This window comes from Squalius cephalus (assembly GCF_949319135.1).
Source record: "Squalius cephalus genome assembly, chromosome: 9".
NCBI classification, from domain to species: Eukaryota; Metazoa; Chordata; class Actinopteri; order Cypriniformes; family Leuciscidae; genus Squalius; species Squalius cephalus.
The window spans coordinates 5,369,149-5,385,194 of NC_137130.1; the positions used below are offsets into that span (position 1 = coordinate 5,369,149).

A 16,046-nucleotide genomic window follows, 5' to 3' on the forward strand; every position below is an offset into this window, starting at 1 on the left:
ATCCTAATAAATTCTAATCATACGCAAAATGTGCTTAGAATCAAAAAAATAAAAACATGAGAAGAATAACCGATTTAAAAAATGCTAAAATAATGCAAATAATTAACTAAGCATATATATCACAGGAATGTTACTATTATTTTAATTTCAAATATTGAATAAAGTTCATCCATTAAAAACATTCAAGCACATCTTTATTTACTTTTGCACGATAAACAAATGTGGTATTGAACTGGGTCATGACACAAAGTAAAATCTGGAGAGTCACTGAGTTAGACTGTATCCTCTTACAAAGAACCAGGATGTGGCTCCACATCATGTAGCTGTAGCTCCTCTTTCTAAAGAAGCCCACAGATAAAGAGTTTAAACTACCTGTCCTGGCCATTAAAGCAATGATAAAGAGTTTAGTCTTTCCTGTCTCTGAGAAAAGACAGGCGAGCAGAGACTGGCGGCATTGTGTCGGACTGTGTAAATATTGGCAGAGACCCTTAAGTGCCTCAGCGGACGTTTAAAGGAAGAGATATGGATCTGACGCCTGCGACTGCATCCCGCTCGGGTTACGCTGTCCCGGGCTCACCTATGGGCTGGCGGTAGGGATGGCACACGTGAATGTCGAACGGTCTGTGGGTGGTGTTGACGAGCGCCTCCCGTCCAGAGCCGGTGTATTTGTTGCCCTTCTCCACCGTGCGAGTGTTCCAGTCTGTCCAGTACACGGTTTCCTCGAACACCGTGATGGCGAAAGGATGCGGCAAGATACCGTCGTACACAGTGTGCCTGTGATGCCCGTCCAGATCAGAGAATCTGAGGAGACACAACCATTTTAACAATAGCAAAAAATAATGCAAACAAATCTGCAATATTAACCTGTACATTCATTTTTAAGGTGGTATTTTGCTTTCTAAACTAAATTCAAGCACTCCAAAGCACTCAGAAATTGCTAGTAAATTTCACAATTAAATGAGAAAGAAACAGCAAGTATATAATCAATAATCCTAAATCCTTTATTTCATTTCAACAAAACCAGTTATTGTAGATGTTATCACATGAAGTACATTTTCTAAGTTGAACTAACTAAACATTTTGCTCAGTGTGGACAGGATTTGATATAAACGTGAGAAAGTCTTACTCGATGTAGTTTAGGTGAGCATCAGACCAGTACAGCTTGTCATTGGTGTAGTCAATAGTGAGACCGTTGGGCCACTCGATCTTAGTAGTGATGACGGCTGACTTGTTATTTCCATCCATCCCAACACGTCCAATGAAGGCTTTGTCTCCCCAATCGGTCCAGTACACGTATCTGCGCGAAGATGACATTTGATTTAAAAAATAGAAGCTAAAACAGATTACAACAATGTAAAGGTCACATACACCCTGCAGTTATAAGAGCTTAATCCTGTTCTGTTCACACTGAGTTTATCACAGAACTGACACCTGAATTCTAGAACCAGAATTCTTTTTTTTTTTTATAACTCCATGTAGTGTGTACAGAACCAAACTGAACAACTGTTTATTGCTAACAGTAGGTTCACAGTGTGTTGGCACTATCATTTTTTACATCTAAATTCAATTAATAATAATTATTTTTTAACTTTTTAGTGTGGTTCAAGTTTCTTATCTTATAGTATTTTCAATACTATAGACTTAGAATATTGGCCATAACCCAAGAACAATGAATAATGACAATTTTATATATATATATATATTATATATATATATATATATATATATATATATATATATGAAGAGTTCAGATGCAAAAGCCTCTAAATGCCATCTGAAATTTTCTTCTAGAATGATATTTTTTTGATATTTTTTATCAAGCTTGTATAGTTAAGTTCAGTAATTTCACTTAAATTACAATTAATAGGTAATCTTCATTGCAATTTAAGTGAAATTATTGAATTTAAATATACGAGCTTGATAAAAATGATCATTCTATAAGAAAATTTCAGATGGCACTTAGAGGCTTTTGCATCTGAACTCTTCATATATATATATATATATATATATATATATATATATATATATATATATATATATAAAATCCATAACAAAATAATATATAAAAAATAAAAAATATTATTTTATATAAAAAAATAATATTATAAATTAATTATAAATAATTAATTAATAATAATAATAGTAATAATATACATGCCAGGTAATACATTTATTTGCACCAAAATTCTACAGAATTTGACTGGAATGCGAGGCGTTTGACATCAGCAAAAAAGTATGATTGCTCCTCCATTTTAAAAATGTTTTAGCCAAAGTTATTTTGGTTGTATGTACATTTTTAAAGTTGGTTGTAGTTCACTGTTTGCGTTTTCACAATCCTATCAGAATACACTCACCAGCTGTCAACTACAGATTTAGGCAACTCACTCCTGTATTTCTATTTCACTACTAAAATGTTGATATTTTTCCATAGGTCTGAAAATGACTTCTATCATTGGTACACTCACCCAAACTTGGGATGCACTACAATGGCTCTGGGATTCTCAAAGCAGTACGTGTTATTAACATCCACACAGTGTTCTGCCAACTTCCTCACAAACCGCCCATCAAGCTCCGACACTTTCATGCAGTCGAGAAAGCTGTCGACCCAGTACAGCTTCCTCCCGACCCAGTCGACCGCCAGGCCTTCTCCGTGCAGAAGCCCGTTCACCACCACCTCTCGGCCCGTCCCGTTAAAGAACATCCGCTCCAGCACCCTCCGACTCACGTCAATCCAGTACAAGCGTCTGTCGACTCGATCGAAGTCCAGAGCGACCACGCTGCTGAGGCCTTGCAGGATGAGGGAATAGGCCTCGCCATCCGTGGAAAGATTGCGCAGATAGTAGCGATTGCTAAAGATCAGATACGGGGTGATGTTGCTGTTCTGCCTGCAGCTGCGGCCGTCGGGTTCACGGAGGAAGCCCGGCGCACACTTACACACGTACGAGCCCATGGTGTTCTCACACACCTGACTGCACACGCTGGGAGTGACCGAACACTCGTCCACATCGTCGCACGTTGTTTTATCGGACATGAGACGAAACCCGGGACGACAGGTGCAGATGAAGCTGGTGGGTGTGTCGGTGCAGTTGTGGTCGCAGTGGTGCATGGACGGGTCTGTGCATTCATTGATGCCTGAAACAACAAAAACAGACAATCTGAAAAGTGCATCTTAACCCTCTGGGGTCTGAGGTGCTTTTTTTGGGGCCCTAGATGTGTGTTTCCAATTTCCTAGATGTCTGATTACACTGTATTCACAAAATCCGCTTCAATAATATGTGAGCAGCATGTATGTAAAAGTTTGTGATTTTGAGAAAATGACATTTATGTGTGGTTTGTGAAAAAAAGTCACTGAAATAAGGCCATAAAACCCATACTGAACATTTGTTCACAAGACTTTTGAGAACTGGATCTTGTAGCCTAGAATTTTTACTTCGAAACGACGTGAAAATCATCCTGCCCACTCATTCACATAAAACAATATAGTGATTAAAATGTTTTAAGATGTTTGTGTCACAAAGGATGTATGCTGCGTAATCATCATGAATATTGATGCGTTTCTAATTCAGGCTAATTGTGCATTTTGTAAGGCTGTCAGTCAATATAAACTTATAAAAAGTTATAATAACCATGATTTTTTTTGTTTTTGGAAGTTTATTATGCTCACATAAGCTGCATTTATTTGATCAAAAATGCAGTAAAAACTGTTATATTGTGAAATATTGTTTTCTATTTGAATATATTTTATTCTAATATGCTGATTTGCTGTTCAAGAAACATTTATTTTTATTATCAATGTTGAAAACTGGCTGATATTTTTGTGGAAACTGTGATACACTACCAATCAAAAGTTTGGGGTATGTAAGATTTAAAAGAAAAATAATGCTTTTATACAGCAAGGATGCAATAAACTGGTCAAAAGTGACAGTAAATACATACTACAAATAAATACTGTTCTTTCAAACTTTCTATTCATCAAAAAATGTAACATGGTTTCCAAAAAAAATACTGAGCAGCAAAAACTGTATCTTCGTACCAGTGAGTTGTTGACTCAAGAACAGCTGCAATCAGATCAGTCACGAATGAATCATTCAGTGCGATTCGCAAACCGACTTAACAAGTTTACAAAAAATAATCAGTTCATTCACAAATTTGACCTCACTATTCGAAATAATGAGGAGCGATATGTTTTTATGAAATGTAGTGGAGAGAAAAATACAATATAATGCTTTGGAATGTAGTGAAGTAAAAGTAAATGTTTCTCAAAACAAAGATAAAACAACTAGAAACAAGAAGAAGTCACCTAAATGAAATCTGATCACAAGTGGTCACATGACGCAGTGCTTACCACAGCCTTTCTCGTCACTGTTGTCGTTGCAGTCATCACTCCTGTCACACACCTCGCTGAGTGGCACACAGTTCCCGTTGTCACAGCGGAAGTCTCCGGGTGGGCAGGTGGGCGCCGGAGTCCTGCACATGTGATCCAGCTCATCAGATTCATCCCCGCAGTCGTTGTCCCCGTCACAGACGAAATCCTGCGAGACGCAGCGCCCGTTCTGACAGGTGAACTGGTGCTGTGGACATGTCGAATATGTGCAGCCCTGTTCATCACTGCTGTCTCCACAATCATTACGCCGGTCACACCTGGTAGACACCAAACGCACAGCAGGGATTTATGGGAGAGACTGCTGTTTATTATAGGAACCAACTGGAACCTAAGCTTACTTGATGTAAACATTGTTTTTGGTGACAATAAAAACTTGCTTTGTATAAACACTGTAAATTCATCATAAACATAAAAAAGAGGATCAAATGGTAAAAAAAAAATGAATCAGAAAATTAAATAATACAATTAATTTTCCATACAGTATGTATTATTATAGAAATTATTATTTTTTTAAATAATAAATACAATTAATTACAATTATAATGCAATGCATTTTATATATTTATTATTATTATTGATGATGATAATAATAATTTAGTAGTAGTTTTAAAAACTGCATAAAAAAATAATTAAAAATCAATTCTGCATATTAGTTATCAGAAACTTAAATGATGAGCTTCTCAAAGCGGCTTGTTTACACATAAATTGCCTATGAGGATGTTGTATTCTTTGCATCTCTTAGCCTTTTTTTGCTTTAAATGCAATTCTAACCTGTAGGAGATGCGGATGCAGAGGCCGTTGTTGCAGGTAAACTCGTTGGTGGAGCAGGACCTACGAGTGCAGTTCTGGTGCTCATCGTATGCGTCAGAACAGTCAGCGTCTCCATCACACACCCAGTCCCTCGGGATACACTTCCTCTGAGGAGGCCTGTTATTCATACAGGTGAACTCTTGAGGAGAGCAGGTGCGATTAGCTGTGGGACAAAACAAGATGCCAGAATTAAAAAATTATAAAATTCTGCAAACTCTTTATGTTCAAATCAACGTCTGCAAACATGCTTTTTAAAGTGTTGTACTTCACAAGCTTAGTGGAAACAACAATAAGTCAAATCTCAATATGAACTCAAACATTTCTCATCAAATTCTTCTATATTATCGATCTATTAACAATGCCATCCATGTTCAATTTACAGCTCTTTAATCTTACTGTATGTCAACAATTATCTAATTTGTGTCTATTTGAGACTTTTTTGATACTTTAATTGAGAGCTCATCAGCTATGACAGAGCAACGTCTTGAGAACCGGAGAGAACAGAGAGAGTTTAAGAGCTGATCCATGCAGCGAGAGCAGCCAGCTAAGACACTCACAAAGCAGTGAGTGAGGCAGGAGAAATTAGGAATGCAGACTCCTTACACAGAGGCTTCAGACCTCAGCCATGAGCTCTAGAGCCTCCACCCAACCACCAGCCAGTGTTCATTTCGTTGACGAAAAACTTTTGTCAAAATTTCTGTCAACGACGATAACTAAATAAAAAACAGTTTTGAATGAAAAAAACTATGACGAACATCTATTGACATTTTTGTCAACTAATAAAAATGAGACGGAAATGTTAGGGAGGGATGATTTGGGAAGAGATCCAGTCAGAATTGATGTCCTGCATTGTAGATGATGCGCATATTTGAATTGTAACGTGCTAATCTACCCAGTGGGACATAAATTGGCATTCACTTGCTGCATGTCTCTAGTCTGGCTATCACCAGACCAAGCTCAATCTTTTAAGATTGAACATTAGTCTGGAGAGTCTGCTATGTATTTTCTACTGCACAAGAGGCGTGATCAACGGGCATAGTTCAAATGACTTCAACCAATCAGACCAATGATCCGGGTGACGTACTTTGCAGTGACGCGAAAACTCCAGGCAGGAAATGTGTAACCAAACGTGTTGATCAGCGGTTTGCAGAAGCAGCAATGGAATCGAGCGATTTATGCAGGTTATGCACAAAAAAAAACATGAAAGTTAGTGGTATTTACACCCACTCGAGCGATTTGTTTGCTAAAAAGAAGCCATTGAGCATCGTCGAGAGGTTAAAAGGAATTGGACAGAGCCAGTCTAGCATGTCTCATAAAATGTAAAAAAATGTGGGAGAGTGGGAGAAAGAGAAGAGCATGAATATGGATAAATAAATCTGAGAAAGCGTGACTAAGCGAAAGAGAGCTCAATTCGGTCTGGTTTTCTGTGTGCACACAGAAAGCCGCCTCTCAGACATCAACGCACACCTTTTCACGCTTGAACGGACAAATACACAAAATTATGTCAAAATGTCAGTTTTAGTGAGTATTCATGTAAATACAGTCGGTTATGTCTTAAAGGGGTGGTTGATTATGATTTCACTTTTCTAACTTTAGTTAGTGTGTAATGTTGCTGTTTGAGCATAAACAACATCTGCAAAGTTAAAACGCTCAAAGTTCAAAGCAAAGGGAGATATTTGCTTTTAAAGAAATCGCTTTTTAAGGACGACAACAAACGGCTGGTAGAGACTACATGACATTCCTCCCGGGTTAGTGACATCACAAACCCTAAAATTTACATAAATCCGCCCCCGTGAACACGATTTATAGATTATCAAGCCAGAATATGCTAATCAATGACTAGAAGATAACTACACATAAGCTACATAAATTCATCAACTAATCATTCAGAAATGTCCTGTTGCTTCTACATGTTGTCACTTCTTCTTGAGTCTCTCCATCATTGTCTGACTTCAGTTTGAACATAAAAGGCTATAAGTGTTTGAAATTTTCAGTGCATGTGTGTGTGAGGTAAAAGGACAGGAGCTCTTGAAGCTCCGCCCCCTGTCCCGGGAGAAGCAGCTCATTTGCTTTTAAAGGGACACACACAAAAACGGTGCATTTTTACTCACCCTAAAAAAGTGACAACTTTAACATGCTATATAAAAATATCTGTGGAGTATTTTGAGCTAAAACTTCACTTACACACTCTGGAGACATCAGAGATTTATTTTACATCTTGTGAAAAGGGCATTATACCACCCCTTTAAGAGAACGTAAACAGTTATCGGATGTGTATCAGTGCATTGGATCCGTGCATTCTGCCTTAATGTGACAGCAGCGTAATACTGAGTAAAAGGCCCGAGTAATACTGACCACAGTTGTGTCTCTCGTCCTCGTCGCTCATATCCCCGCAGTCGTTGTCTCCATCGCAGATCCAGGATGAAGCGATGCACCTCCCGTCATCACAGCGGAACTGCTCAGAGTTGCAGGTCCTCACCATGGGGGCTGTAGGGATCAAACACACCGCAGTGAGCCACGGATCAAGAAGCAGCAGAAGAGCGAGCTGCCCGAGGGCCATGTCTCACTCTGGTATCATAGGGAACTAAGGAACATGAGGCCTACGTAATCCATTTAACCATTAAATCCCATCCTGAACAGCCAGAAACGTGGCTGAGTGCTTGGATTCCACAGGCAGAGGAATTCTGGGAGAGAATAAGCATTCCTCGCTCTAGTGTCCCGCTTGAACAAAAGACACCGAGGGGAGCTGTGATTAACGGGACAAAAGCGAGAGGATGGGGCAGTGTGTGTGAGAGGAGGGGGCAGAGAATGTCAAAGGAAGTGCCGGTGTCTGTGTGAGGGCTTTTCTGCTGAACGTCACTTTGGAGGAATGTGACACACAATGGAGGGCTGGACTGACCATTGGCATCATAGACATATAGCCAAATACACCAGACGGTTAAAGAAAGCACTTCAGATACCACTGAAGTGTCATTCAGAAAAGCAAACCTTTTTCATATTATTGTAGCTTCTAGTTATTTGATGTTATTGGTCATTTCTGTAATGTAGCACGTTTTAGTTTATAATACTTGTATTTCTATTTCCATAGTCTATCTGACTTTAAGATATACCCTTGATTGTAACAAAAACCTATACATTATTAACCTATAAAGATCGCTTTTTGAAACGCTTCTGTTTTAACATCTTAATATTTGTTAATAAATACAAATAACAACATCCACATCAAAGTAGTGAAATAATTTCAAATTCAACCCTATAGTCACTTAACTGTGATAAATGAAAATTATCTAACGCACAACTGAAAAATGTTCAACATTGAAAATTACAAGAAATGTTTCTTGCTTCATCTGACATTGAAGACTGGAGTAATGATGCTGAAAATTTATTTAATATTTTATTTAATATTTAATAAATTCATATTTAATATTATTTAAAATATTATAAAATAAATTATATTTTTATTATTTTGATTAAATAAATGCAGCCTTGAGCATTTTTCAAACACACACACACAAAATTCTTAATAAAAATCCCAAACTTTTGAACAGTAGTGTATGATATCTAATATTTTAAGATATATTAATATTTTTGGAACATGAAAATGCATTGCTTAACAGGAATCACCTATATATAAAATTTTCACAAAAGTTCAAGTGTATGTAGGCAATTGAATAAAAAAACAAAATCCGTATTGTGCCTTATTAATGTAAAAAAAAAAATGCATTTGTATGGTCATTTACATTAGCAAAATAAAACATATACACTACTAATGAATAGAACTGCTGGATATGAAGCTCTCAGAGACACACACACCTTCAGTCTTTTGTGAGGGCATTTTGTCACAGACATGCTGGTCTGAATTACTACATTTTAGTTCTGTTTCTGCCAACTGAAGCAGTTTCTTGAACACAACGTCAGCTTCATCTTTCCACTTTCCGACTGCATGCATCACCAGTGGAGCGTAACATAAGGGGTGGGGGGCAACATCATTTCCCTCCAGCTTCAATTCCCTCCATCACCATGGCAAACAATGAGGCAGGATACCCATCATTAATTCACCACCCAAAAACATGGCCAACGGTTTCCCTTAAAAACACAGCTTTATCCTCACATCACAGTGTTTTCATAGTTCCTCCCCAGTTAAGTGGTCCAAAATTAACTTTTTTTCCACATATGCTGGATGAATGCCTATGTATATTGTTTTTTAAAATCATCTACTTGAATGAATCTGCCATTAAAGTGCATATAGTTATGTGTCGTACTTACTGCAGGTAGTGGGCTCATCAGAACCATCATTACAGTCTGTGCCACCATCACAGTACCAGTGCCCGGGAATACAGCGTCCGCTCGAACAGCGAAACTCGTTCTGGGAACATGTAGATGTGGCTGAGGAGTGAAGAACAACACTAAAGTCAAGTATACAGATGAGGGTTAAATCAATCAGTCAGCCTCAAATGGCAAACATGGGTCATAAACATTATGTAAAACAGGGTCCAAACTATCATCAAACCAGAAAGCCCAGAAAGTGCCACTAATTAACTGAAATTCCAGAAAGGGCAAGTTGAGCAACAACTTTGGCTCAAAAAGTAAAAGGAAATTATTCTCTAATGCATTTGGAGATGTTAAACAGTTACTCATCTAATTCCACACTATAGCAGAAATATTATTAAATAAAATCAAATTATTATTAATTTTGTCATTCTTCCGGTGGTTGATTAATTAATTGATTATTTACTTATTTATTTTTACTGCTACTAAATTCTATTTGTCACATTTTTGAAGCATCTACATTGTAAAGCAGCATCAAACTAAAATAGAACTAGTACTTTTTTTGTCAATTTGACAATTATGTCAATATTTTTTGCATCCAATACTATAATAATAATAATAAATTCCTCAATTTTACATAACATTAGTCAAGTCAAGTCAAGTATATTTGTATAGCGCTTTTCACAATACAGATTGTATCAAAGCAGCTTCACAGTATTAAATTAAAATAATACAACAAGGTTTGTTTCTAGTGGAATTTATTGATTGATAAAATAAAATTAAATATCCCCAAAATATCCCCAACTGAGCAAGCCAAAGGCAACAGTGGCAAGGAACCAAAAAACTCCATCAAGTGACCTAATGGAGAAAAAAAAAAAACCTTGGGAGAACCCGGGCTCAGTCGGGGCCAGTTCTCCTCTGGCGTTTATGAACTAGAGGTCGGATTGTAGTTTGAACTGTAAGATTAAAAGTATTATATGAATGTCTGGCTGAAGAGATGCGTCTTTAATCTAGTTTTAAACTGGGAGAGCGAGTCTGAGCAACGAACAGTATCAGGAAGGCTATTCCAGAGTTTTGGAGCTAAATGTGAAAATGCTCTCCCTCCTTTGGTGGATCTGGATATCCTAGGTATGACCAAAAGCCTCGAATTTAGTGATCTTAAAGAGCGCGATGGATTATAGGGCGATAGAAGATCGGTTAAATAGACTGGAGCTAAGCCGTTTAGGGCTTTATAAGTCAGTAGCAATACCTTGTAAATAATACGGAACTTTATAGGTAACCAATGTAGAGATGATAAAATCAGTGTTATATGATCATATTTTCTTGATCTAGTAAGAACTCTAGCGGCGGCATTTTGGACTAACTGTAGCTTGTTTATTGAGGATGCAGGACAACCAGCTAATAAAGCATTACAGTAATCTAGTCTCGAGGTCATGAATGCATGAACTAGCTTTTCTGCATCAGAAACTATTAGCTGTGCAATATAAACCATAAAGCGCTAAAACAATAAGCCCCGCGAAGCCGTGATTTACAGTGAATTTAGAACAGCTAAGGGGCGTTGAACACAGAGAGAAACAAGGCTTCAAAGGGCTTATTGCTTTTATAAAACGGTTACTCCATAAAAATATTCATTTTAATATTTATTTTATTCATTAAATAAACACCAGCAACAAAAAATATAACGTTATAACATATTTATTCCTCCGCCAAGCAATGTAGTTCCAAAGAGGTTGCCAATCAACACATGCAGCAACAAAGCATCACAAACGGCAGTTGCGCAGTAATACTAATGTAATGCAGTCACAGGTGTGTGTTTGTTGAGTAATTTACAACGGCTTCGAACCTGGCTCAACCAACCAGAATCAAGGACCGGAACTATCCATTTTATAATAAGTCATTACTTATCACATTAGCATATTAACAAATATCAGGGCAGCTTAAAGAGATAGTTCACCAAAAAATGTTAATTCTGTTATTTATTCACCCTGAGTTTCTTTGTTCTGTTGAACGCAAAAGAAGATAGTTTGAAGAATGTTGATAACCACTGACTTCCATGGTATTTTGTTTTTTCATACATTGGAAGTCAATGAAGACCAGCATCTGTTCGGCTACCCACATTTTTCAAAACATCTTCGTTTGAGTTCAACAGAAGAAAGAAACAACTTGAGGGTGAGTAAATGATGAATTTCGAACAGAATTTTCATTTTTGGGTGAACTATCCCTTTTCCCACAGGAGAGAGGGAGAGGGTGTGACAGGGACTCTCACCACAATGCGTCGGGCTCTCGTCACTGTTGTCTCCACAATCATTATCTCCATCACACAGGTACGAGCGTGGGATGCAGATGTTGGTGGTCTGGCATTTGGTGTGCTCTGGCTGGCATGTCCTCTCAGCTGTGTTTTTGGATTGGATAAATGCTTGTAAACTGTAGGCTGTTTATAGTTGAGAAGCAACTTTTTGTAACATTGCACATGAACTTACCGCAGTTCTGCTCATCCGACGTCCCGTTGTCGTAACAATTGTTTATTCCATTGCAGACATATTCCCGTGCAATGCAGCGGCCATTAGCGCAGGTGAACTCATTGATGGGGTCGCAGGGGCGGAACATGCAGCCTGTCTCATCGCTGTTATCACCGCAGTCATTATAGTGATCGCAGCGGTAGTGATACGGCACACAACGGCCATTTCCACACGTGAACACGGTGGGCTCGCAGGTGTGAAATGCTGCCATGCACAGATAATTAAAAAAAAATCATGTTACTTTGCAGAAAATGCTGAATGGATTACCAGAAACTAGTGGAACTCGCCGCCTACCTCCTCTATCTCTCTACTTTAGTTTACCTGAGAGTGAAATGAATGCCGCTGCTTGTGGGACTGCATGCGAAAGAGAGAGCGGTGCATTGTAGAAGAGGTTAGTATGTTTATGGATGGTTATTAAACTTTAGAGTCTAAGACTACTGTTCCAAATCCTAGTAAGTTGCCTTGGCGTCTGCTGACTCATAAATGATTTTAATAAAATTTTGTGTTAGCATTCTAAGCTAACAATTCAGTGAACTAATAAGCATAAACCCAGCTAACAAAAAATGTATTGTAAGAATGTTTCGCTAATGTTATTTCTGAATGTTTTTTTTATTTTTTATTCTTGGTTATATGAATGTTAAGGAAACATTCCATTTAATCATTCTTCAAAAAAAAAAAAAAAAAAAAAAAAAATGGGAATGTTACTTTTGAATGAACATTCTGAACATTCTGAAACTAGTTGTTACGAACATCCAAAAATTCCATGAACGATATATAAATACATTTTTTGAGAACATTGTTAGAGAACATATAACTTTAAACAAACATTCTATTAACGTTACTGGAAGAACATTTGTTCATAATTTTAAGAGAAGCTTGTCAGAACGTTACTGTAGCTAAACTTGACATAACCCATAGGATTTTCATGAAATGCAAAATTTTTTGATTAGATTTTTATCTGTTTTTGAGTTCTGAGTAAATTATAATTATATGTATAATTAACATAAATTGCATTTATTTTTGCATGTAGCTTGTATGGCATTATTGTCTCTGCAAAACATACATGCAGTACTGCCTTAGAATTTGGCCGAAAGAAGTTATCTTAAAGGGCAGCATAATAATGTTAACTATGTAGGCAGAACACAAGAATTTGGAACAAAGATTTCATCTACACGTGAATAGAGGTAAGCAAGAATACACACCAAAAACGAAATGACTCTTGGATCCTGGAGCAAGAGATTTGAGCAGATTGTGCAAGTAAGAAAAAAGCAAGAAGAAATATGTTAGTGAAAGATTGCGCACCAGTGCAGGAGAGGAAAATCCATTCACCGGCATACAGAGATGGTCAGACAGCGACGGAAAGACTTAAACTTAGAGATTTGATTGTCAACATTACGCTAAGCTGTGCACAAATATCAATTTTAAGTTTAGTTCACCCTTGAAAGTGCATCGTTTGGGTCAATTCCTCTTGAAGTGAGCACTCTGAAGGGTGCAGATTATTGCTGTCTCATACACACCATATATGAAGGCACTGGCACATCTTCTGAATCAATAAACTGCATTTACATAAAAGCACCCTCGATTCTGAAAAGATTTGAAGTCCTCTGTACAAGCTGACAACATGTAAGCAGCAATGCATCTCACCGCAGACTCTCTCGAGTTCATCACTGCCGTCCCCACAGTCATCATCGTTGTCGCATTTCCACTGGGCGCGGATGCAGCGGCCGTTCATGCACGTAAACTGGCCCGACTGGCAGCGTGTCCCATTGTCAGGGATGCAGTGTTTGTTGTCGGCTAGATACCAGCGGCCCTCAGAGGGACACTGACACTCTGCTCCCTGAGGACCTGGAGGAAATAGTGTTGTATTTGAAATTAAAGTACTTAATTTCACAATTGTGACCCTGGATCACAAAACCAGTCACGAGTCGCACGGGTATATTTGTGGCAATAGCCAACAATACATTGTATGGGTCAAAATGATCGATTTTTCTTTTATGCCAAAAATCATTAGGATATTAAGTAAAGATCATGTTCCATGACGATATTTTGTAAATTTCCTACCGTAAATATATAAAACATTTATTTTTGTGAGTGAATGCAGCACAATCATGAACAAATGGATGACTTTAAAGGCGTTTTTCTCAATGTTTAGATTTTTTTGCATCCTCAAATTCCAGATTATTAAATAATTGTATCTCGGCCAAACATTGTCCTATCATAACAAACAATACATCAATGGAAAGCTTATTTATTCAGCTTGCATGTGATGTATAAATCTCAATTTCAAAAAAATTGACCCATGTGACTGGTTTTGTGGTCCAGGGTCACAATTTATGTGTATTAAAAATATTTAATTTTAAAGATGGGTCCAAACATTATAACTATATGAAATGTATTGATGGTTTAAAATGTATTTATTTTTTTAAAAAAGGATGTAGGCTCTGTTCCAAAGCATAGTGAGCTGCCTATGTAGGCATCATAATGTGCACTCCTGATGCAAAAATAATTAAATTCTAAGGCAGCATCACATTTATCCTTTACAATCCCATAATGCAGTGCAGCAAGAAAATTTGGAATAAAATCAACTCAATAAAGTGGATGAAGTAAAAAAAAAAAGTGACCCTGGACCACAAAACCAGTCACATGGGTCAATTTTTTGAAATTGAGATTTATACATCACATGAACGCTGAATAAATAAGCTTTCCATTGATGTATTGTTTGTTATGATGGGACAATATTTGGCCAATATACAATTATTTAATAATCTGGAATCTGAGGGTGCAAAAAAATCGAAACATTGAGAAAATTAAATTAAAGTTGTCCATTTATGTTCGCGATTGTCCTGCATTCACTCACATAAATAAATGCTTTATATATTTATGGTAGGAAATTTACAAAATATCTTCATGGAACATGATCTTTACTTAATATCCTAATGATTTTTGACATAAAAATTGATCATTTTAACCCATACAATGTATTGTTGGCTATTGCCACAAATATACCCGTGCGACTTGTGACTGGTTTTGTGATCCAGGGTCACATATATATATATAAATTGTATATAATTTAATACCAATAAATATTAAAATAGTTAAATCAACTTGCATTGAGTTTGTGCCTATGTAGTGTTCTCAATGAGTCACCAAAAATGCAGCTCACTAGTTTTTGGAACATAGCTTTTATTTTGGAGCATACTGGCTTTAAAAATTGTTTTAAAATATGAGCCTACCTGGGGTGCAAATATGGCTGCAACCACCGTTGAATTGTTCGCAGGGACTGCTGCACTGCTGCTGTTTGCCGTTGGACAGCACATGGATGTCCATGGGCCGTGATGGAAGGTTCTGTAGCATCACCCTCTGGTCGGACCCGTCATGCTTGTTTGCACGGTAGATGCTGCGTGTGTTCCAGTCCGTCCAGTAGATATGCTGACCGTACACTGTCATTGCAAATGGGTAGATGGCAGTGCTTACGATGACCTCACGGTTAGTGCCGGTGAGTGAGCACCTCTCAATCTTCTGCCTGCACGGAGAGAAAACACCAGTACACAGTGCAGATGAAGTGTTGATAGTTAATAATACCAATAATTATGAAAAATAATATTATATAGATCTTACAAACTGGCATCTGCCCAATACAGCCTCTGATCTTCATAGTCCAGTGTCAGACCGTTTGGCCAAACCAGGCTAGTGTTGACAATCTCTGTCCTGAAGTTTCCTCCCAGAGTTGCACGCTCTATCTTTGCATTGGTTCCCCAGTCGGTCCAGTACATATATCTGACCACATACAGAAATAGAAATGCATTTAAATAAAATGAGAAAATGGCTCATTAAACATCTAAATCACAGACCTACTGAATCAGAGACTCACCCTCTGCATGGATCGAGCATGATTGCTCTGGGTCTAGGCACCTGTGCTACAACCGTCCTCTGAGATCCATCCACTGCCATGGAGCTGATGGTCTGGTTAATGTAATCACTGTAATAGATCCTCTTATTGATCCAGTCATACGCGATTCCATCAGGAGCTCCCAGATCTCCACAGAGAAGAAATCATTAAGAGA

At 37.7% G+C, this 16,046-nt stretch overlaps 1 protein-coding gene across 1 annotated transcript in view; it reads right to left on the bottom strand.

Moving 5' to 3' along the window:
• The window catches only part of lrp2a (low density lipoprotein receptor-related protein 2a), a 101,747-nt gene that overhangs the window by 26,212 nt on the left and 59,489 nt on the right, over positions 1–16,046 (bottom strand). Inside the window, exons 41-55 of the mRNA XM_079880472.1 lie at positions 15,854–16,019; positions 15,601–15,759; positions 15,216–15,505; positions 13,627–13,827; positions 13,185–13,208; positions 12,304–12,336; positions 11,944–12,186; positions 11,730–11,855; positions 9,461–9,580; positions 7,550–7,681; positions 5,156–5,357; positions 4,346–4,641; positions 2,466–3,132; positions 1,127–1,297; positions 578–801 (exon numbers count right to left, since the gene is read on the bottom strand). Of these exons, the coding sequence (XP_079736598.1) occupies positions 578–801; positions 1,127–1,297; positions 2,466–3,132; positions 4,346–4,641; positions 5,156–5,357; positions 7,550–7,681; positions 9,461–9,580; positions 11,730–11,855; positions 11,944–12,186; positions 12,304–12,336; positions 13,185–13,208; positions 13,627–13,827; positions 15,216–15,505; positions 15,601–15,759; positions 15,854–16,019 (3,054 nt within the window). The remainder of the gene's footprint in view (positions 1–577; positions 802–1,126; positions 1,298–2,465; positions 3,133–4,345; positions 4,642–5,155; positions 5,358–7,549; positions 7,682–9,460; positions 9,581–11,729; positions 11,856–11,943; positions 12,187–12,303; positions 12,337–13,184; positions 13,209–13,626; positions 13,828–15,215; positions 15,506–15,600; positions 15,760–15,853; positions 16,020–16,046) is intronic.